Genomic DNA, 22,659 nt, shown 5'->3' with positions numbered 1-22,659 from the left:
TGAAGTTTCTGTGTAAGATGTTTATTCTCTTTATACATTTTACAAATAGAAGCACAAACTTTCATGAGACTGGACATCAGCGTGTCTGAAGTACTTTGAAGAGCTCCATGTTTATCTGCAAAAGAAGAGCACATGAAAAAAATCATCAAACCTTCTGGAGTTTGTGTTAAAGCTGCAGCGGGAAGCTAAACGGGTCTAGAGTCTGCTGATTTAGGACGGATCTCTAAAGCTACAAGGAGCTAAGAGCAATGCTGACGTTAGATCCTAGGTTACCTCCTCCGTTAGGACGCACATCAGTCCCTGAGTTCAGCAGGAAGGAGGAGCAGAAGGAGTCAGAATGTGACGAGTTTCAACATTTAAAGATATTTAAAACCAAGAAGGGACATTTATGGGCTCGACACACGGGAGGCGACATCACCTCCATTCATTTTCAATGAGACATGCGCGACATAGCGATAATCGCGGGTCTCTCTCCTACTAAGCGAAACGCAAAAAACGTGCGTGTGAAATTTTGCACTTGTGCACGTGTCGTGCACAGGCGACCCAGCGACGCGATCCCAGAAAGTTGAAACATTTTCAACTTTTCATCGCTGTCGCTCGGACGAGGACCAATCAACGGAGGTTTCATTCGCTGACCAATGAGCGGACAGGATGCTCCGTACACCTCCGAGCAAACATGGAGGAGAAGTTGATTATTATTATGTTTTATAGTAAAAAGTAAGATTTCACATAACTCTAGCAGCACCTTGTGAAACATCATATCTACAACTTTATTAACTCGGAACCGCTTAAATAACCTTAATTCCCTCCAACCTGACACAGCCAATCAAAACAACGGAAGTTTCAATTTCGCCATGGAACAGAACGCGTAGGCGGCTTTGCCGCTGCCGCGGGTCGCCTCCCGTGTGTCAGGTAATAAAAGCGACAGCGACAAATTTCGCTGATCGCGGTCGTTTGTCGCCTCCCGTGAGTCGAGCCCATTAGGCAGGACTGAAAAGTGTTTGAGGCGTCAGAAAGTCAGCGGGAACAGAAGGAGAATCCTAGTGAGGGGCTGAGTCAGAGAACAACACCAGTGAAGAGATGGGAGAGGACATTAATGGCACGGTGAGAACTTACAGGGCAGCAGCTCCAGAGATGATCTCGATCAGCTCCTTGGTGATGACGGCCTGTCGGGTCCGGTTGAAGGTGAGGGTCAGCTTGTCAATCATCTCAGCTGGAATCAGATCACAGCACAACTTCTGATTAATAAAGACAAAATCTGAATGCTTCTGCTGAACCTGAGCAAAATAAAAACATTGATTTATTTATTCATTCATTCATTTTCCGCCGCTTATCCAGAGTCGGGCTGTTGGGACAGCAGGGAGGCCCAGACTTCCCTCTCCCCAGCCACTTGGGCCAGCTCTTCCGGGGGGAAACCCAAGTTGTTCCCTTGCCAACCGAGAGACATAGTCCCTCCTGCGTGTCCTGGGTCTACCTTTAGGTCTCCCCCTGGTTGGCCGTGCCCGGAAAGCCTCACCAGGGAGGTGTCCAGCAGGCATCCTGACTAGATTTGAGTGTTTTTAGTCCACCAGTGAACACCAACGTCAATACCTGGCGATATTTTTCACCCCAGGAAAACACATCCCACAGAATGCTCCTGATGCCGCCTAAAAGCTCTGTGTCAGACATCCGAGGTAAAGGAAACAACATTTAGCCAGCCTCCTCTTCTCCAGGCTGCTGATGAGCCCAGCTGAGCCGAGTCCATCTAATGACTATCTGGGACAAAGGGGCTGTGCCATCAGTAGTCTAGGAGGCACCAGTGCAGGGGTCCTGCTGTCCTCACGTAGGCCACATCACAAAACTCGCCCTGCACTCTTCAGCAAAGTGCACTTGGAGAAAGTGCACGTAAGCCGTCGAGTGCGTGGTACACTAGTGAGCGGATAATTGCCGAATTGAGATGGGGAGCATTGCATCATCAATAGCAACGCATTGCGGGATGCTGGTCGCTGTGATACTTTAAAAAAAAACTATATTTACAACTTTAAACAAAAAAAACAACCAAACAGTTATTATTGCTGCTTCGTCTAAAACATTCAGGACATCAACTACCGTGTTTTCCGGACTATAACAGGCCATTCCCATAAAACCACGTCATTTGTTTTTCCTAAAATATCTTTAAATAAAATATTAAATAAAAATTTACTGTTTAGACCTGCAGTGGTCGGGGTCACTGATCCAGAGAAGGGTCTGCAACCTGTGGTTCTAGGGCCATTTGTGACCCTGAGCTAAAACTGGACATACTCCTGTTTATATTTAGTTTGAGGGTTATGGTGTAAGCAGGGTTCCCCCAGTGCTTTATAAGCCTGGCCACCCGCCAGGCAAAGCGTCACGCCCGCCCCCCTCCCCGACCCTACCGTGTCCGCTGACATGAACAGCGCAACGAAACTAGAGCCCTCCCATCAGCTGATACTAGGGCTGTCGCGGTTGAGGAATTCCCCCTGCGGTGATTCAGGGTGGCTTAATATTGCGGTGTGCGATATTATTGCAGTCCTTTTTTTTTATTGCAGTACTATATAAACATAATGTTTACACATTTAAAAAAGGTTAAAAATTGCCGTGCCTTCTTTTATAACGCTTTACTGAATGCAGATCAAAGGGCAGTAACAACACAGATCGCAGTAACGTTTGTTTCTCCGACAGTCGGAGTCCGACTGAACTTAAAAACAACAAAATTCAGGAGAAGGTTAAACTTTTAAATGCAAATTTGGCTGCAGCATCTAACAACTAAGAAACAAGTCCCCATTTTGTTTAGTTGTTTAAAATCAAGCATAAAAAATTGCATGTACCGGGCGCGCGCGCGCCGGGGGGCGGGCACACTATCATTTCACTTTCACACACACGAATGACGGTGATTTATAGCTCGGTCACGTCCTTGTTACCCACAAGGAAAACCAGCATGTTAACCATATACGCTTTGAGAGAGGATCTGAGAGGGGGGCAACATTTCCAGCAACACTGAAAACCCTCTCGGATGGTGCGCTCGTTGCACTTACCCCAAATTCCACTACCTCCGCTCCCCTCCGCTCCGGTCCGGCCCCGCTCGCTTCCGAACTCAACTTGCGTGCGACTCTGGCGAGCAAAGGGAATCTCTCCCGGTTGTTGCTCCACCATGTCAGGGGGGTTTCTTTAGGGTGGATGCATTCCTCCTGCAGGTAGCGAGTGAGCTCCAGCTCGGCTCAAACTCTCTTCGGGACGGTTGCAGAAGCAGTGCTTGTCCGGGACTTCAGCAGGTCTCCGAGCGTTTGTTTATTTATTTATTTGCCGCTGGTGGCAGCTCCGTCTCGGCCAAGGACTCTGGCTGCGCAGCAGCTGACGTACTGAAAACCAAAGCGCTCCCAAAGGAGCGAAGTAACGTTTCGTTTTGATACCAGTGCAGCCATCCTTCTCAACATGCATCATTGAGTTGAACCAAGTTCAGTAATCGCGGTGGCCCATGATGCAGCGCGGTGGGCTTCTTCATATTGCGATATTTCATTTTTGCGGTTACCGCGACAGCCCTAGCTGATACTGGTGAGAAACAGCAGCGGACCGTGTGCAAACCCCCCCCCCCCCCCCCCGACGGCCGAATCCGCCAGGCTTAACTCATTTTCTGGGGGAAACCGTGTGTAACATGTTCTTTTTGCACAAACACAAAAATATCGAATATTATGAAATGTAAATAGAGACTGGATTAGGCGGAATTTCAGAATTCCTGTTTAACTCATTCGCTGCCAGCGTTTCTCACCGTTTTTACTGTTTTTTAAGAGTGACAGAACGTTGCGCGCTAGCATGATGTCGACGCCAAAACAACCAAAACAAAGCGGAGACTCACCTCTTACATCAGGAAGAATCCGCGCGTTTCGAGCGTTATCCGTTCTTTCATAATCCGTTGTTGAATTGTGATCGGCAGAAGCTTTTCCGGTTCGCGCCTCATTTTTATTTACAGAGCGGCCCAAAACGATCTCCTAACACATGGATGTTCTGCTTCCTGATCATGTGACGCGTGACGTACGCGGATGAAGATCGGCTTTAGAGCTGAGATGTTTGTTCTCATGGTGTGGGGGCTCGTCCGACGCCCACACAGTAAAAACATGCAAATTTTTAGTCGTCATTGGCGGTGAACGAGTTAACGTCATTTATTCACTAGATAAGATGCTGAACTAACACGAGCTGCGTGGACTCCATATTTGAGAAGAAGAAGAAGAAAATATCATTTCTATAGCGCCTCTCAAGATAAAAATCACGAGGCGCTTCACAAAAACAAAAAAAATGTAAAAATATAAAAAATAATTTAGAAAATGGTTAAAAATATATTTTAAATTAGCAAAAAATAGACAATTGTGATTAAAAATGTTAAGAAAGAGAGAGTGAACAGGAAAGAGGGAAATCAGTGGATCCTGAGGAAGGTGGGATAGGTGGGGAGAGCAGAATAAAGAGAGAGAGGTGAAGAAGGTCATACAAAAGCCAGCTTGAACAGGTGAGTCTTCAGCTGCTTTTTGAAGGAGACCACTGAGTCCACTGATCTCAGGCTCAGGGGGAGAGAGGTCCAGAGTCTGGGGGCCACAGCAGCAGATGATCTGTCACCTTTGACCTTTAGCCTGGTGCTGCACAACCAGTAGGCTTTGATCACTGGACCTCAGGGACCTGCTGGGGGTGTAGGGACTAAGAAGATCACCAATGTAAGATGGTGCTTGTCCATGTAAGGCCCTATAGACCAGAACCAGGATCTTGAAATGAACCCTGAAGTTGACTGGCAGCCAGTGAAGCTGGAGGAGAAGCGGGGTGATGTGGGTGTGTTTGGAGGACTTGGTCAGAAGCCGAGCACTAAAGGCCTCGTCACCTCTGACTTCTACAAACGTCTGCTGTGTGTCTGGAGGTCTTACAGGCGTTCTTGCTGGCGCTGTCCATCGCAGTCATCCTGGCGCTCTGCTCACTGGTGGAGGACTCCTTCAGAGCCAGGTAGATGACGTTGACCAGAGCAAACTCCTGGTAATTCCTCAGCACATCAGCATCGATGTCATCATAGACGCCCATGTTCTCTGTGAGGAAGGGAGACACACGATGAGCATCTGTGGAAGTGATGGCTCCGTTGTGTCAGATCACTAAAACAAGAGTTTCTACCCGAGGAGGAGACGGTGTCGTTGGAGAACAACGGCTTCTGGTCCGTCTTATAGGAGATCACAGACCTGCGAGAAGGGAGATGTTTGAGTCATCGCTAACAAATCTAATTATTGTTTTTCTGACTCCCTTTATGTCCCTGCAGATACAAACGTCACCTCACCTGAATCTGTTGAAGATGACAGAGCCCTGATCGAACTCGTAACCAGAGGTGAGCAGCTCGGTGGCAATGACCGACGCATCACTAAAATTTGGTGGCTTGCGGCCGACCTCCTTGCAGTTCAGCAAGATGTGTTTTCCGTGAGTTCTGATTAGGAGGAAGGCATTAAAACGGCCGAGTTAGGTCTACATTCAGACAAATGTTGATAACTCAACAAAGCTGATTAAATATCAAAAGCTACTAAATGTGCTAAAATACTTTTGGTATGAAAAGCAAGAGTTGAAACTGCTCGTACCTGTGCAGAAGGCCTCTCAGCTTGTCTCCAACATTGATCACCATCACCTCCTTGCCAGAGCCGGTCAGGTTAGCGATCTCATTCTTGATGGTCTTGGCCACACCAGAGTGGATGGCGCCACAGAGTCCACGGTCAGAGGTCACGCCAACAATCAGATGCTTAGCCACCTTATCCTCGGGTGCCTTGATGTCGGCCTTCTCGTACAGAGCTGGAACGCAAAGGCAAACATGGAGCCTTGAGTCTCAGCGAACAACTCAACCCCGATTCATTTTCACTCGAAGTTCAAATGAAGACGTACCCAGAGCGCCAGTGCCGTAGACGCGTGCGGGTTTCAGCTGCTTCTCAGCACGAGCGTACTTGGCAGCGGCCACCATCTTCATGGACTTCGTGATCTTCTGGATGTTCTTGATGGACTTCAACCGAATGGTGACTAAAGAAAATGAGGAAGGAGTTTACAGCAGAAAAGTCTAAAGCTGCAGTTGGTGCATCTCTGCTCGACATAATGGTCTCCAACCAATAAAATAACTCCTAGTTCCGCAGATTTAAACTAATTATCGGATCTGACAACATACTAGAGCTGAAACAACTAATCGATTTAATCGATTATAATCGATTATTAAAATAGTTAACAACTTTTTTAGTCATCGATTAGTTGTTTAATAATCATATTTTACCGCATAAAGTCTATTTTTTACCACAATCTGACATCGGTTACAATCTGTTAAATTTGCCGCCAGTGTGTGGCAGTAATGAGCCACTGATCTACCAGTGGGGCCGTAGAAGAAGAAATTAGCCAATAAGTGCCCTCGGTTTTCATGACGTATCACGTTACTGACGCGCATCTTGCTGTGAGAGATGGCGGATCAACAACAAATACGGAAGAAAAATAGAAGCGACAAAACAAGAGAAACCCCGGACAAAAACCTCACGAGTATGGGAGCACTTCACTAGATGCCTTGAAAAGACCGGTGACCTGCAAAATATGCAAAAACCATGGCACGACGGAAGCACGACGTCCCTAAGTGAACATTTGAGATGAAAACATGTGGGAGCTGATGCAGCAGAGGAAAGTCCGGTAAGTAACAGAAAATAAACAAGCTAACGCAGATCACATTTGGGACTTAGTGTTAGCTGAGTTCGTTATAGTGGATGTTAAACATGTTTTTTTTTTTTTGCCGCGTCAGTCTACGGTGTTCTACTTCTGATTGACTAGATGCAATCGTGAATCTCCTCCGTGTTGTGAATCATGCGCTTGCCAAATTTAGCACGTCTGTTTATAAGAATGTTCTCGTTAAGAGAAAAACGGCACAAACCCATAACTGTGTTCCTCATTCAAAAAAGGACAACTCCGCGGAGAAAAATATACAGACGAGCTGTGTCCAGGTGAATATAACGCGGCATAGTTGTACGCTTTCAATTTTTAAATACAGGAGAAATTCAGAAAGTCCTTTTTTTAACTATTAAAAGGCTGTTTTACTATCTAACGCTGTAAAACGCCTCACAACACATTTTTGTCAAAATAAATGATCACTGTATATTGTTAATTAATTCAAATAATGTAATATTGATTTAGTGTTGTAGTGTGTGTGCTGCTTTATTTTATATGTGTACTTAATTCAGTTTATTTGTGTTTCTTATGCAGAAAAAAAACAAGCAACGATGGACAACTACATGGGGAACAAGACACTCACCCCCAGCAATGCATACCACTTACAAACTCTATTCCAGATTCTACATTATTTTTTATGGAATTTACCTCTTATATTTTGATGCCAAAAAATTATTCTGGACTGATATTTTGCACTGTTTAGCTCATTTTACACTGCTGACTGTGGTCATGTGCAATAAAATAGATTGCAGTCAACTGCACAATTCTCTTATGTTTTTCTTTTTCTTAACTGAAATGTATTCATCACTTGTATAGGTTAAATAGCTTAACAATAACAAACCGATTAATCGATTAATCGAAAAAATAATCGACAGATTAATCGATTATGAAAATAATCGTTAGTTGCAGCCCTACAACATACCTCCATTATTTTTATTATGATTCTACAGCATAGGGTCTAAGAATTTCTCCAAACTCAATCCTGATGGGAGAACCTTGTTTTGCACACTCACTCCGTGACTGGACCGGCAGGTTCTGGTAGCAGCTCTTCTCTGCTTTTATAGCAGCCGTATCTGACCAGCTTTTGCTAATGTGGAAAATCAGTTGATGCCTGCGTGCATTCTTAAATAATTCCTGCATGTGAAAACGACTTTTGATTTAGTTCTGTTCCTTGATAGGCCCGTGCATTTTAATTGACATCTGCATTAATTGTAGTGTAATAAAAATAAAATATCCCATAATTTATATTCACATTAATATACACTGATTTATGCATGTAAAAATAAAAAGGAGCTGTATCATAAATCATAGAACCCCTAAAATTAATATTTGACACATTTATGTTTAATTCTTTTTTTAAATCCTTTGTAAATATACTAATCTGAGCTCCCAATATGCATAAAATCAAGTGTGAACGTCTTACTAACTCGACTTGAACCCACTATTTTGATAAAACCTATTAAAACCTGTGTTGTACAAACACACCTTAGATTCTGCTCAGGTTACAGTCTTAATTTAAACAACAATATGATGTGAGTGTGAAGTATTCATCAGTACTTACTGTCCTTCAAGGTAGCCATGTTCCTGACCTGCCCACTGTAAACAACAATAATGCATGTGAGCAGACGCTGACGGGTTAACAACATGGTAAAAGGTCATTAACAAGTCTAGGGTTATGACCCGATGCTAACTGCTGTTAATTAAACACGATTTAACATTAAACAGGCAGCTATGCTAGCATTAGCACCTAGCCGGCTATGGAAATCCATTCGCACCGCCGTCATTCATCAGCCGCGGCCTACATGCTAGCACGTCCTTCCACGCAAAAGATTGCCCGCGTTACAACGTAGAAGCTGCCCACTCACTTCAAACAAGCCAAATCAATGAATTCATTAATAAAAGCGCAACAAGAGCAGTTGTCGAGGTATATTTGCGTTACCATTGTGGGGAAAAAACCAACGCGCTGGTCCTGGCGAACATGTTACCACTATGAAGGTCAGACACGCAGAACTGCGCAGGCGCAAAGAAAAGTCGGTGGTAACGGAGGTTGCCTTCAGTGAACTCTGGAAATTGTATTCACATCAAAATTCAAGGGAAATGCCGTAAGAAGCCTTTTTTAAATCACTGTTTTTGTGTGTTTTTTTTTTTGTTGCCAGTGTCGCACAATGAGAAGTTCAATAACTTCAATAATAAAAGCGAACATAATTATCAAAAAGCTATGTTCATTTCATTTTCACAAACAGTTATAGAAAGTCATTTGCCTTTTAAACAGGAAAACGTTTAGCCAAGTGAACTAGACCAAATTCATATATACAGGATAGCTTGCCATGCTAGAAAAATGTTTGGAATGTCTAGTAGAAATTAATCCTTGGTCTCAGACTGATTAACCTGTAAAGTTTACATTAATTTAAATTGAATTAATAAATGCTTGTTTTTTGGTGACTCAAATGTGGCGTCTATTGAATCCGATTAATTAATCATACAAATTTCAGTTACAACGAGTTTAAATGATATACGTAATTAATATTATTTAAAAATTACGAACAGTTCTTGAATGTTACACCAAGTATCGCGTGATTCTACGGTTTTTCGCGAGGTTAGAAGACGGAAACGGTTTGTCAGTTGTGTACTAGCAGCAGTTGATTGTTCTGTCGAATTTTTAGCCTTTAAGCGAGTGTTTTTTGCTGCAGTTGTTTGGTTTTAGTTTTCGCCATGGGAAAAGCAGATTTTCTGTCGCCGAAGGCCATTAGCAACCGAATAAAATCTAAAGGTCTCCAGAAGTTGCGGTGGTATTGTCAGATGTGTCAGAAACAGTGTCGAGATGAGGTGGGATTTTGATGAAATTCGACAAAAATGGTGTTATTCTCGATAATGGACGAATTAAAGTATTTGTTTCTGCCTTTTTTATTTATTTGTTTAACAGAATGGCTTCAAGTGCCACTGCATGTCAGAGTCCCATCAGAGACAGCTGCTGCTAGCTTCAGAGAACCCTATGAAGTTCATGGACTACTTCTCAGAGTCAGTTTATCACAGACGTGATGTAAAGACAAACACATCTGAATGTTTTTAGTAAAATGGAGCACATTTGTGTCGCTTCTCTTACAGTGAGTTCAAACGTGACTTCTTGGAGCTGCTCAGAAGGCGTTTCGGTGAGAATTGTGAACCATCTGCAGATGTGTCAGGGACATCTTTGTTCTGATTGTCCTCTTCGTTATCAGGAACCAAGAGAGTTCACAACAACATTGTCTACAACGAGTACATCAGCCACCGGGAGCATGTCCACATGAACTCCACGCAGTGGGAAACTCTCACCGACTTCACCAAATGGCTCGGCAGAGAAGGTAAAACGTCACTGATCAGAAAGCATCTGGGATTTTACAGGATCTCTGTCCACTTTCTGGATTTTTGTCTCCGTTACAGATGCTGTAAAAACAGGCAGAAATGAGGAAAAGAGACCAAGAAGTTGGGATTTGTAAATAAAATTCTCTGAACTGAAAATCAGACGGACAACTTTAAAAATATAGTTCATATTTTCATGATAATTTCTATAATTTGGAGAATATCCTTCAAATGAATATCATAGCCTCCTTTTTATTTAACAGTTTTTCAGTTTATCATTTGTAAAAAAAATTTATTTTTCCTCTAAATCAATTTGCAGCTACTTTAAGCGTCGGATTAGGAGTTGGTTTTGTCTACTTACTAATAAATTTGTAAAGTTTCACATCAAATCGTGAAACTAAATGCACCTTTGGATCGTCAGGTTTGTAATAGTGAAAAGAATTTCTGCTGATCTGTTGGAAATCACCCTCAGGTTTGTGCAAAGTGGACGAGACCCCTAAAGGCTGGTACATCCAGTACATCGACCGTGACCCAGAGACCATCCGGCGCCAGGAGGAGGAGGCCAGGAAGAAGAAACAAGAGCTGGACGATGAGGAGCGGAGCGCCAAGTTCATCGAGGAGCAGGTCCGCCGAGGCCGAGACGGAAAGGAGACCGACGTGAGTGCAACAGGAAGCTGAGACCGAGCTCGGCTGCGTTCAACAAAAGTAATGCTTCTTTTTACATATTCTGCAGGAAGATCCGGTTTACACTGAGCTCAAACGTGAGAACGAGGAAGAAAAAGGTTGGTCCTCTTCTCTTGTGCAGTCATAGCTTTAGCTACAAATGTGTTTTTGTACTAAACTTCTTTTCCCTTCCAGTTGCTTTCAACCTCAGCGCTCCTGTAGCTTGCTCCTCCAAATCAGGGTACGGATCACCTCGTTGTCCTCCACATGACTAAATCTGGGGAGCGTTCTGCCTCTGATTACCTCTTTGTGTCTGCTGCTAGCTCTGCTCTGAGTGCCAGTGCTCTGAAAGCATCATCATCATCATCCTCAGTCAAACGCAAAGATGCACCCTCCAGCTCCAACTCCAAAACAGAGAAGAAGAAGAAATCTGCACTGGAGGAGATCATTGAGGTTGCGTTTGGTGTATTTGTTTGTTTACCGTTTGGTAATCAGACGTTCTGATGTGTGGTTTGTTTGTTTTTTCCAGATGGAGGAGAGGAAGAGACAGCACTCCCCTGCTGTCAGAACCGATTACTGGCTGCAGCCAAACATCGTAGTTAAAGTCGTCACCAAGAGGCTGGGAGAGAAGTACCACAAGAAGAAGGCCGTCGTCACGGTAACAAAGTGATGTCTTTATTCCAGTTGTTTCAAAAGTATTCGTTGCTAAACTTGTTCTGGCGGCAGGAGGTCCGAGACAAATACGCCGCTGTGGTGAAGATGATCGACTCCGGCGACAAGCTCAAGCTGGACCAGAACCACTTGGAGACGGTCATACCCGCCCCAGGTCGGCCATGTTTTTAACCCAAGGAAACGTTCTAAATCACTGGATGTGAAACTGTTGATTCCATCGTGAAACGTTCTACAGGGAAGCAGGTTCTGATCCTGAATGGTCCGTACCGGGACACGGAGGCCGTCCTCGAGGGGATCGACGAGAAGAAATTCAGCGCCAAGCTCACGCTCGATTCTGTACGCATTAAAACGGCTTCATGCCCAAGTTTCACCAGATTTCATTGTTTAATTTTAAAGTGGTTTTGATCTTTGTTCTCGATCAGAAAATCGGTTCATTAATTTGATTTTCAGCCTCTTAACTCAGATCTGAATCGTTCAAGCTAACCTAGCCTCCCTGTTAACCGTAGTTGGTCACAAACACATAATTAGTCGTACTTTTTATTTGGTACACCTGTAAGAAGGCTAAACACAGCGACGGTGGCACAGGAGGTAAGTGCTAGCCCCGAAATCGGAAGGTTGCAGGTTCGAGCCCCGCTCAGTCTGTCGCTGTCGTTGTGTCCTTGGGCAAGACACTTAACCCACCTTGCCTGCTGGTGGTGGTCGGAGGGACCGGTAGCGCCTGTCCTCGGCAGCCTCGCCTCTGTCAGGGCGCCCCGGGACAGCTGTGGCTACATCGTAGCTCATCCCCACCAGTGTGTGAATGTGTGTGTGAATGGATGAATGACTGATTGTGTTGTAAAGCACCTTGGGGGGTTCCAGGACTCTAGAAGGCGCTATATCAAATACAGGCCATTTACCATTTATAGAAAGACTCACAAAAAGATGTCATTTGGCTCCAAACGTGATGTTTTTGGGGTTGATTTTTTATTTCCTGTTTCACAGGGTCATCAGAAAGGAGAGAGAGTGGACGTCGCTTATGAAGATTTTTCCAAGCTAGCCTGAAGATGAAACATCTCGAGTCGTAGAACTGAGGGACTCTACTGTGTCAGAGTTCATTCCCAGATGCTTTTGTACAAAGACACTTTCAACAACCAACTAGCTTCAGAAATCAAACCGGTTTAGAAGATTATGTTGAATTTGTTTGATTCTTTTAAAAAAAACAATTTGATATTTTGTTTAAAAATGTAAATTTTGTTCAAATAAATGCAATAAATTTGCTTTCTGCTTTGTGGAAAAACCCAGGTGACATCATTAGGAAACACATCGTGGATGGTTGTGGGTTTTTAAGGATGTGTGTGTTCAAAACATCTGGAGGAAGCTGTTCAGATCTGGAACGATGTATTGGCTGTAATGTCCGTCGATGAATCCCTTTCCGCTGTTATGGATGAACCAGCAGAAGATGTTGGACCCATGCTTTCGGTCACGTCTGTAGTCTTTCTGCCAGCCCCTGACACACACACACACACAGATTTAGGCTTGCAGGAAGTCTTCACCATCTTGTTTTTGACGTGTGATGGAGTACCTGGTGACGAGCAGCTTGTTGCCCTTCACCTCCATCGTGGCCTCCTTCTTCAAGGGGTCGGCTCCTTCGTGGATGTCATACAGACTCATCTCAGGTTCTTGTGAAAACTGCCCTGTGACATCACAGTTTTAGTTTCAAACTTTGGTGAAACAACTAAACAGTTTTCTGTCATAACTTATAACATTTGATTTTAGTTAATGTACCACTAGAGAGCGCTATAATTCTTTAGATCCACAGAATTAGAACTGCATGATAATTCAGTAATTCAATCCATCTATCAATAAACATGTGGTGCGATAGAAAATAAAAATGGGTCAATAAAAAAAGTTTCCTTTTTTCATTATAACCTATCACGTAGCAGCATGCTAGACTCACTACTTGCTCCTAACCAATCAAAACCACAGACTGGGGCACGCTGCGTCACCAGGCCCTCCCCTCTCAAACCAAAACAACAGGAGGCAGTGAGAAAATGGCCAGGGCTGCTCGTAAAATATTTTAAACTATTTTAAAAATGTTTTTCAATAATTATCGATCAATATAAATTTTTTTATCAATATACTTTATTTCTATATTGTCCAGCCCTACTGCAGAGCTAAGTCTTTGCTAGCGCTATGGTTGTCGATTTGTAGGCTAAAAAGCTCCAGACGTCATGTGACTCAGAGTAGACGCCATGTTGGCAGGCAGCAAAGGTAAACAAAATGAACGGGATCGGCTTGGATTTTACTCCGTCAGAGTTTACTTCACACTTTAAAACCGAAGAAATCGTTTTATATAGTCAGAAATTAAATAGACTAAACATCTTCGACCCTTACCGTGCCCCTGGGATACTTTTTAAAAACGCCAGAAGCTGTCGGAGCAGACCTGGCCAGGGAACCCCTTGGGATTTCCCCGAAGGAGCTGGCCCAAGTGGCTGGGGAGAGGGAAGTCTGGGCCTCTCACCTTAGGGTACTGCCCCCACAACCCGACTCCGGATAAGCGGATGAAAATGGATGGATGGATGGACAAATAACAGATTTAAATGTAAGTAGTTTAAATAGAGTGCTGTGCTGTTTGAATGTATAAACTAGTCTGATTTTTTTCTGTGAATAAAATAAATATGTCAGGCAGGAGCGTCTTAGGATCTGTATGAGATCTGACTCGGTGAGACAGAAATAGCAATCCAAAGTGCTTTTTATGTGTGATCTGACAATTGATCAACCATTGCTTAAAAATGAAATACAGCATAGCCGGTTAGTTGCTGTGATCATAAAACACGTAAACGGCAGCACGCAGAACTCACGAGGCAACGTTTTATGTGATGTTTACTTGTTGCTATGAGTAATAAGACAGAAAAAGCCACGCCAAAATAAGTTTAGGAAGCCCACTAAGAATCGTAATAAAAGCATTTTAAATAAATACCATACACAGTTGAGGAAACGTTGGTTTAAGTACCTGATATGAAGCGGTCGCTGCATAAGCGAAAACCTTTGCTCTCGGGGTTCCACAGCTTCATTTCAGCCCGGTCACTAGCGCGTTTTACTACAATGATCCAACGTTTGCGGCATTCCGGATGGAATCTACCATATTTCCCGTTTGATTGAATTTTCTGACAATAACAAATAGCCTAGCTGCGTGCTTCTGCCTGCCAAGATGGCGCCGTTTCGATTTGAACTGTTGCATGCCAGGAGAAGTGACATCAACTCCCGAGCTCTATAGTGATGGGAATTGCGCCTCATTTTGGAGAGCCGGTTCTTTTGGCTCAGCTCACCAAAAATAGCCGGCTCTTTCGGCTCCCAAGTGACTCCTCAGATGTTCTGTTGCGTAAAGTATCTTTATCACCAAAAATAATGCTAAACTATATGTAAAATGATTTAGAAGAAGAAGAAGAAGAAAATATCATTTCTATAGCGCCTCTCAAGATAAACATCACGGGGCGTCGTCGTCTTCCTCCGCTTATCCGGGTCCGGGTCGCGGGGGCAGCATCCCAACTAGGGAGCTCCAGACCGTCCTCTCCCCGGCCACCTCCACCAGCTCCTCCGGCAGGATCCCAAGGTGTTCCCGGACCAGATTGGAGATGTAACCTCTCCAACGTGTCCTGGGTCGACCCGGGGGCCTACTGCCGGCAGGACATGCCCGAAACACCTGGAGGTGTCCAGGAGGCATCCTGACCAGATACCCAAACCACCTCAACTGACTCCTTTTGATCCGGAGGAGCAGCGGTTCTACTCCAAGTCCCTCCCGAATGTCCGAGCTCCTCACCCTATCTCTAAGGCTGAGCCCGGCCACCCTACGGAGGAAACATTTCAGCCGCTTGTATTTGCGATCTCGTTCTTTTGATCACTACCCAAAGCTCATGACCATAGGTGAGGATTGGATCGACCGATAAATCGAGAACCTGGCTTTCTGGCTCAGCTCCCTCTTCACCACGACAGATCGGCTCAGCGTCCGCATCACTGCAGACGCCAAACCAATCCGCCTGTCGATCTCCCGATCCCTCCTACCCTCACTCATGAACAAGACCCCGAGATACTTAAACTCCTCCACTTGAGGTAGGATCTCTCTCCCGACCCGGAGTTGGCAAGCCACCATTTTCCGGTCGAGAACCATGGTCTCAGATTTGGAGGTCTTGATCACGAGGCGCTTCACAAAAACAAAAAATGTAAAAATATAAAAAAGAATTAAGGAAATTATTAAAAATATATTTAAAATGAGCAAAAAATAGACAATTGTGATAAAAGAAATGTTAAGAAAAAGAGAGAGTGAATAGGAAAGAGGGAAATCAGTGGATCCTGAGGAAGGTGGAATAGGTCAGGAGGTGGGGATTGAGTAATCTAAAAAAATGCAGTATATCAAATATGTATAATTTATATGGATTTATTAACTGAGCACTTTAAGAAATCTCAATTTTCTGACTGCTGTCGCTCATTTTCTCCCCATCTTCGTTGCACTCTCTCTCGCTCACCTTTTTCCTCCCCCCTCTCTCATCTCCCTCCACCTGCATGTGCTCTGCTGTGTGTCTTGGGGTGTGTCCGAATCCACGGGAAGGATGCTTGTAAGAGTGCATTTTGAGGTTGATGACGTCACAGCGCAGCGACGAGTACTGTCCGAATTCCAAGAATACTCATTCTAGCGTCCTCAAATGCGTCCTCGCTCCACCCACATTTCGAGGACATGTTTCCTCACAGAACAAGGCTATCCCAGCATGCTTTGCGCGCCGGCTGTGGATTTTCAACAGGAAGAGAAAATGGGAGAGCTACGAAGTTTTAAACGTAAGTTTGTTAAAAACTAGCCATAGAAACCTAAAAAGCTTAAAGCGGTTCAGTTTATAGACATTTTTTGTTTGTATATTTGTTGTTTAAATTACATTTTAGGTAGAAATCAGCCAGAACATTCCCCAGGATGTTCTCTGCCTGCTATAACTCTAGGCAAAGAGGTGTAGCTATTTTAATACACAAAAACATCAATCTCACAGTACTGGACACAGTTTCTGATCCAGAGGGTAGATTTATAATGTTAAAAATATATGTACTGATCCAAAGCTTATGTATTGTCAACATATACTGTCCAAATATTGATGACCCTTCATTCTTTCATAAGTTTGTCTCTGTACTCTCCGAACACTTGGACACTTATACTTGGAGGCGATCTAAATTTTTGGATGGATTCTTTAACAGACAGGCTCAGTACAGCTGGGACTCAGCGTGACTGGCAATCCACTAACATAGTTAAACAGTACATGAGTGATTATGGGCTTTGTGATGCATGGTGATCTCTTCATCCTAACGGTAGAGAGTATACTTTTTTCTCACACGTCCATCACTCTCATTCACGTTTGGATTATTTTCTAGTCAGCAGCTCATTGGTGGCTGACATTTCAGACATTGAGATACACTCCATAGTTGTCAGCGACCATGCTCCTGTTTCTTTAACTCTGGTAAACAAGAAGACAATCCCACCAAGCAAAAACTGGAGGTTTAATACATCACTGCTTAAAGATGAAGGTTTTATAGAATTGTTTTAAAATGAGTGGGCTTTATATTTAGAACATAATGACCTGCCTGGAACATCAGCATCTGTTCTCTGGGAGGCAGGAAAGGCAGTGATGAGAGGTAAAATAATCTCTTTCTCATCACATAAGAAAATAACAGAAAACAAACATATTCAGGAGTTAGAAGAAATCATTAAGTCTTTAGAGACATCCACAGAAGAAGAGTTAATGAGCAAATTACGTAAAGCTAAATTAGAACTTCATTGAATTATTGACAAAAAGACACAATTTTTAGCACAAAGACTACGAATAGAAAACTTTGAACATAGTAATAAATCAGGTAAATTTTTAGCTAGCCAGTTAAAAATACATAAAGAGAAAACTACCATATCTGCCAGGAATATAGTTTATGACCCTGAAAGCATAAAAAACACTTTCAGGGACTTTTACCAAACTTTGTACTCACCACAGATAAACCCGTCAGATAATGAGATCAATGAGTTCCTTGACAGGATAACACTTCCTAAACTATCCGACAGCCAAGTTACAGTCCTGGACTCACCACTAACATCAGCTGAGCTCCAGGAAGACCTTAAATCCATGACAAATAGGAAAGCTCCAGGTCCAGATGGGTTTCCAGCAGAGTTCTACAAAGAATTCTGGATCATTCTGGCTCCAATATTTTTCAGAATGGTGAGGGAAATTGAAGAGGGTGGCAGATTACAGCCAAACATGAACTCAGCCAATATTAGTCTCTTGTTAAAACCAGGCAAAGACCCTGCATTTTCCTACCAGCTATCGTTCAATTTATCTTATTATTGTAGATCCCAAAATAATTTGTAAAGCCTTGGCAAAAACATTAGAGAAAGTAACCCCCTTTATAATACACCCTGACCAAACTGGTTTCATCAAGGGTAGACAGTCATCCACAAACTCAGATAGATTACTTAATTTGATAGATTTCTCTTACAGTAGAAACATAGAAACTAGTATATATACAGAGTACACTATACAGGTCATCGGATGTTCAAGATGGGGTTTGTGTCATCTGACACGTGTACACACTGCACAAACAACATTCCTGACAATTACATTCACTCACTGTGGTCCTGTCCACCTGTCCAGGAATTTTGGGGTAGAGTATGCGAAGGCCTGTCAAAGTGTCTGAAATGTCATATCCCAACTGCCCCCTGTCATTATTTACTGGGAAACCTGGACGATGTCCCGATTGAAACATCTTTGGCTCACGTGGTTCTGACTGCATTCCTAAGAAAACTATCCTCTTGAATTGGAAAAATAGAGATACTCTTTGCATCAACCAGTATAGAGCTCCGGGAGTTGATGTCACTTCTCCCGGCATGCAACAGTTCAAATCGAAACAGTGCCATATTGGCATACAGAAGCCCGCAGCTGGACTATTTGTTATTGTCAGAAAACTCAATCAAACGGGAAATATGGTAGATTCCTTTTGTGCCCCAGGATGCAGAACAGACGCGGACAACATAAGGCATGAGCCATCTATAGGATTCCCCAAGATCCGGAGCGCCACAAACGTTGGATCATTGTAGTAAAATGCACTAGTGACCGGGCTAAAATGAAACTGTGGGACCCCGAGAGTAAAGGTTTTCGCTTATGCAGCGACCACTTCCTATCAGGTACTTAAACCAACGTTTCCTCAACTGTGTATGGTATTTATTTTAAATGCTTTTATTACGATTCTTAGTGGGTTTCCTAAACTTATTTTGGCGCGGCTTTTTCTGTCTTATTACTCAAAGCAACAAGTAAACATCATGTAAAATGTTGCCTCGTGAGTTCTGTGTGCTGCCGTTTACCTGTTTTATGATCACAGCAATTAGCCGGCTAAGCTGTATTTCATTTTTAAGCAATGATTGATCAATTGTCAGATCACACATAAAAAGCACTTTGGATTGCTATTTTCTGTCTCACCGAGTCAGATCTCAGACAGATCCTGAGACGCTCCTGCCTGACATATTTATTTTATTCACGGAAAAAAATCAGACTAGTGATTTCTCTTGGCGTTCAGTTTATACATTCAAACAGCACAGCACTCTATTTAAACTACTTACATGTAAATCTGTTATTTGTCCATCCATCCATCCATTTTCATCCACTTATCTGCAGTCGGGTTGTGGGGCCAGTAGCGTCGAAAGACCCAGATATCCCTCTCCCCCAGACACTTGGGCCAGCTCCTCCGGGGGAATCCCAAGGGGTTCCCCCGCCAGATCCGGTAAGAAGTACGCTCCGACAGCTTCTGGAGTTTTTAAAACGTATCCCAGGGGCACGGTAAGGGTCGAAGATGTTTAGTCTATTTAATTTCTGACTATAAAAAATGATTTCTTCGGTTTTAAAGTGTGAAGTAAACTCAGACGAAGTAAAATCCAAGCTGATCCCGTTCATGTTCATGTTTACGATCCGTGTTTGTTTACCTTTTTTTCCTGCCAAAATGGCGTCTACAACTGAGAGTCACGTGGGGTCCGGAGCTCTATAGAAATCTTTTGTTAGATCATATTACACTTGACATAGCCTCTGCTTCCACTTCAAATCAATCTCTCTGGGCTCCTTTGACCAGTTATCATATTACACTTGACATAGCCTCTGCTTCCACTTCAAATCAATCTCTCTGGGCTCCTTTGACCAGTTCCATCACATAGCGATGATGGGGGACCATTGATATTGTTCTGCGGGATGATGTGGGTGAGGGGGGTGGAGGGTCTGAGTTTGGAGTATCTGGACGTTCCCTGGAGGTGGGTTCACTGGGGTGTCTGGGACTGGGGGGCCGTTGCCCCCCTCTGGAGGTGCTTGGGTTTCCTCAGGGGGTGGGCTACTGGTGGTTGTGAGTGGGGCCCCTTGGAGGTCTTGGCGGTGGCCATGGGTCACTGCCCGGCAGCTGCATTGCCCCTGGGCGGGTCTGGGTGGGGACCTGGGGGCTCGGGGTGTGGGGGTGATCGGCCCCATGGGGGGATCTGGGCGGGGCCTTGGGGGTCGGGTCCTGACATGTATGCTGCTAGGGAGAAGGCAAGAACATGCAGGAGTACCTGACTCGGGTTCAGGGGCCTCAGGTAGACCTTGGCTCCACTGCTATCCCATCACAGGGGAGGGGGAAATCCAGGAGGGGGAGGACCCAATCTTACCTGGATGTCCTATGTCTTTTATAATCCGGAAGTTATGCAAATGCAGGGATGGGAGTAGATATTCTGCTGGGGTGGGGATGGGTTGGTGCCCTCGGACTCAGTGAGGGTCTGTGATGCTGCTGCTTTGGGACCTGGCAGGATGGGCTGGGGTCTCCATGCTCTGGGTGGCATTTTGACAACAGAAGTGCCTATTGGGGCCAGTGGGGGAGCTGGCTCCCTGGAGGGCTAAGCCCAACCAGCCATTCCTCCCCATCCCCACACATTTCTCTCCTCCTGCTCCCTCACATCATCACACAAACATGCACATAGGACCTTGGGGGGTGGACAAGTCAGGGAGTGCGTGTATGGACCCCATTTCCGCATTCCTGTGATAACCCCCCCAGTTTTATTTGCACCACCACCAACATTCCACGCAAACACACACTTAGGGCCTTGGGAGTGAGCACATTCAACGGCATTTGGCAGGGGGATTTCTCAGCCTCATCCCAAGTGCCGGTGCCCACTTCCAATTTTAAAATGCACGTAGACCCAGAGGGCTGTGGGTGCAAGTGGGGTGGTGTGATGTTATCAACTGGCATAGGCCAGACGATGCCTGCACTGCCCGCACACCACAGCCATGGAATACACCTCATCAACTCTCACTAACACCATATTGGAGCAGGCGGAGGGAGACTCGGGGTCTTAGCACACCTCTGCTGTCGCTTGGCTTCCTGGGGCTGGAGGCTAGGAGGGAGATCCGGCTGTCTGGTTGGGGTCTAGGGTGGTGGGTTGCTGTGCTCAGCGTTGGGCGGGGGAGCCTGCTCATCAGCACCCCAGCAGAAAGGGTCGAACTTTGGGAACCGGTAATGGTTGTACCCCGTGTGCAGCAGTACCGGGACCAGAGTGAATAGGGTGTGTATGGGGAGCATGAGTGGGTGTCCGAAGTGCGTTTTTGTAAATCTTTGGTTGTATGTGCATGTGTGAGCATGAGGGAGGGAGTGTGTGACTGTGTTTGTGTATGACTGTATAAGTCAGGTGGGGCCTTTGACTCCTCCCTTCTCCTGGGACTTCTTTTGATGATATAGATCTTCATCTCCCCTCCCCCTGCCACACCTGGTGTGGGGTGTGGGGCCTTGGTCTGCCTGGGTCGTGGCGTTTAAGACTTTTGGCATCTGCCTGACCAATCCCGGTGGCTGCCTGGCGGGGTCTGGGTCCCTGGGCTCTGCTGGGTCCCCGGTGGGGGTGGTCACCCCTAGGTCCTGGGTCACTGGGTCCCGGGCTCGGCCGGCTAGAGGGTGGGAGGCTGCGGGCGGGCCTGTGGGATTGCCGCCGATATCTCCCGGGACTCTGCCGGCTGCTGGTTGTGGCCCCCCAGGGCGATCCTCTGCGCCTTTCGAGGGGGGCAGGGGCTTTTCTGGTTGCAGTCTCCCTGGGGTTCCTGTGCCCTGGGGCAACTCCTGGATCTCTGGGACTTGGAGCTCCCTCCGTCTCCTACACATCTTTAGGGGCAGATCTGTGGCCCCTCACACTCTCCATTGGATGCTCCTATAGAGAAACCTTACATAAACAAGCACGTGTACACACACAGGTGCTCACATGGTGCTCTCAAAAGTATGGGCTTGGGCACGTTCAACACATATCTTAAGACTTTGGTGGGCACTAAATGCACTATGATTTATTATCTTGTGATTGTTCAGTTAAACAATGTTGATTATATATTTCGTCATCAAGTTGACGCAGTGATAACTTGATCTTGTTGTATTGTTTTTGTGTCCCATTTATTTTATTTATTTATTTTTTCTTCTCTCTTTCTGCAGGTCTAGAAGCAGACTCGTAACAAAGTTACTTTACCTGAAAACGGTTTTGAACAAACGCTGCTGATGGGCGTGAAGCTGCTGTAGCTCCTTAATATTCCTGCTCCATTTTTGCTAGCTTTAGCATTTTTCCTTTACGTGTAGCTGCCGCCACGGCTGTGACGGGACCTACGGGCCACCGTAGAGGTGAAGGCTAGACTGTCCGAATTCAGAGCCGCTGGGTTCCGGTCTTAGCGGTCTGGCAAGGACCCGGCCTTGCTGGACCGGCGAGGACCCATAATCATAAGCATCCTGCCCGTGGAATAGGACACACCCAGAGTCTGATCCTCCCTCTTCCCCGCCCCCCACTGCTCTGTGTGTGGACAGTCTGGACACGCAGTTACACATGTTGACCAATCACCTGTGGCTTTCACCAAAGCAGGGGGGGTGGGGGTGGGGGGCTCCCAATGACGAGCCGGCTCCCATCATTCACTTAATTGAGCCGGCTCTTAGAGCCGGTTCATTCGCGACTGACACATCACTAGTAGGCTAGAAGAATGAGGCTCCCGGAGAGAAAAAAGGTAGATGAAGAGTCTCCGCCCACTTTTGTTGAAAAGTGAAACCCAAGCATCACATATGTTCGTGTTCTTGGAGACTTTTGGAATACATAAGTAAATGTAAAAGAAAACAAATATTTGAATGAAAATGCTTCACAAATATAACAGAATGATCTGAGGTGTAAAACCTTTACTGAAACCAGCCACTAGGGGGTGCTGGTGTATTTTCAGCTTAATCTCCTGGGTTGTTTTCGAGTCTCGCTGCTGATGTAAACAA

At 45.0% G+C, this 22,659-nt stretch overlaps 3 protein-coding genes and 1 long non-coding RNA gene across 6 annotated transcripts in view; 2 read left to right on the top strand and 2 right to left on the bottom strand.

The window, feature by feature from the left end:
• On the bottom strand, nt 1-8,773 carry atp5f1c (ATP synthase F1 subunit gamma). 2 transcript variants are annotated; one of them, XM_015962118.3, is made up of 9 exons: nt 8,639-8,773; nt 8,261-8,295; nt 5,890-6,021; nt 5,592-5,799; nt 5,300-5,443; nt 5,140-5,204; nt 4,902-5,057; nt 1,117-1,213; nt 1-115 (listed from the first exon to the last, which is right to left on the bottom strand). In XM_015962118.3, the coding sequence occupies exons 1-9, from the start codon at nt 8,677-8,679 to the stop codon at nt 112-114; spliced, it is 882 nt and encodes a 293-aa protein (XP_015817604.2). In that variant the 5' UTR covers nt 8,680-8,773; the 3' UTR covers nt 1-111. The 2 variants fall into 2 exon arrangements, with proteins under 2 accessions (XP_015817604.2, XP_015817613.2); XM_015962127.3 differs by lacking the exon at nt 1-115 and having other exon boundaries at nt 1,113-1,213; nt 8,639-8,758.
• On the top strand, nt 6,592-7,463 carry LOC139063255 (uncharacterized). The gene is made up of 2 exons (XR_011516627.1): nt 6,592-6,666; nt 7,234-7,463. It is a non-coding gene; the product is annotated as an uncharacterized lncRNA (long non-coding RNA).
• A 507-nt stretch (nt 8,774-9,280) lies between the features above and the next one.
• On the top strand, nt 9,281-12,649 carry kin (Kin17 DNA and RNA binding protein). The gene is made up of 12 exons (XM_015962150.3): nt 9,281-9,525; nt 9,623-9,717; nt 9,805-9,848; nt 9,918-10,040; nt 10,511-10,695; nt 10,772-10,820; nt 10,897-10,942; nt 11,025-11,154; nt 11,231-11,359; nt 11,428-11,527; nt 11,609-11,709; nt 12,355-12,649. The coding sequence occupies exons 1-12, from the start codon at nt 9,412-9,414 to the stop codon at nt 12,412-12,414; spliced, it is 1,176 nt and encodes a 391-aa protein (XP_015817636.1). The 5' UTR covers nt 9,281-9,411; the 3' UTR covers nt 12,415-12,649.
• itih2 (inter-alpha-trypsin inhibitor heavy chain 2) overlaps nt 12,315-22,659 on the bottom strand; it is a 35,673-nt gene continuing 25,328 nt past the window's right edge. For both annotated transcript variants that reach the window (XM_070544104.1, XM_070544121.1), the window contains 2 exons: nt 12,935-13,046; nt 12,315-12,859 (listed from right to left, as the gene is read on the bottom strand). In XM_070544104.1, coding sequence (XP_070400205.1) covers nt 12,712-12,859; nt 12,935-13,046 — 260 coding nt within the window. In that variant the 3' untranslated portion in view covers nt 12,315-12,711. The remainder of the gene's footprint in view (nt 12,860-12,934; nt 13,047-22,659) is intronic.

This window comes from Nothobranchius furzeri, chromosome 1 (assembly GCF_043380555.1).
Source record: "Nothobranchius furzeri strain GRZ-AD chromosome 1, NfurGRZ-RIMD1, whole genome shotgun sequence".
NCBI classification, from domain to species: domain Eukaryota; kingdom Metazoa; phylum Chordata; class Actinopteri; order Cyprinodontiformes; family Nothobranchiidae; genus Nothobranchius; species Nothobranchius furzeri.
The sequence above is the reverse complement of the archived record's forward strand: the minus strand, read 5'-3'. Positions and strand labels throughout refer to the sequence as shown.

Excerpts from the sequence above, each read along its gene's own strand:
- atp5f1c (XM_015962118.3), bottom strand. The coding sequence starts at position 8,679 with ATGTTCGCCAGGACCAGCGCGTTGGTTTTTTCCCCACAATG. Across the intron at positions 5,800-5,889 it reads CTACGGCACTGGCGCTCTGG|CTCTGTACGAGAAGGCCGAC; the intron begins GTACGTCTTCAT and ends TTTGCGTTCCAG. Across the intron at positions 5,058-5,139 it reads CGACACCGTCTCCTCCTCGG|AGAACATGGGCGTCTATGAT; the intron begins GTAGAAACTCTT and ends CCTTCCTCACAG.
- kin (XM_015962150.3), top strand. The coding sequence starts at position 9,412 with ATGGGAAAAGCAGATTTTCTGTCGCCGAAGGCCATTAGCAACCGAATA. Across the intron at positions 10,821-10,896 it reads TGAGAACGAGGAAGAAAAAG|TTGCTTTCAACCTCAGCGCT; the intron begins GTTGGTCCTCTT and ends TTTCCCTTCCAG. Across the intron at positions 11,710-12,354 it reads CCAAGCTCACGCTCGATTCT|GGTCATCAGAAAGGAGAGAG; the intron begins GTACGCATTAAA and ends CCTGTTTCACAG.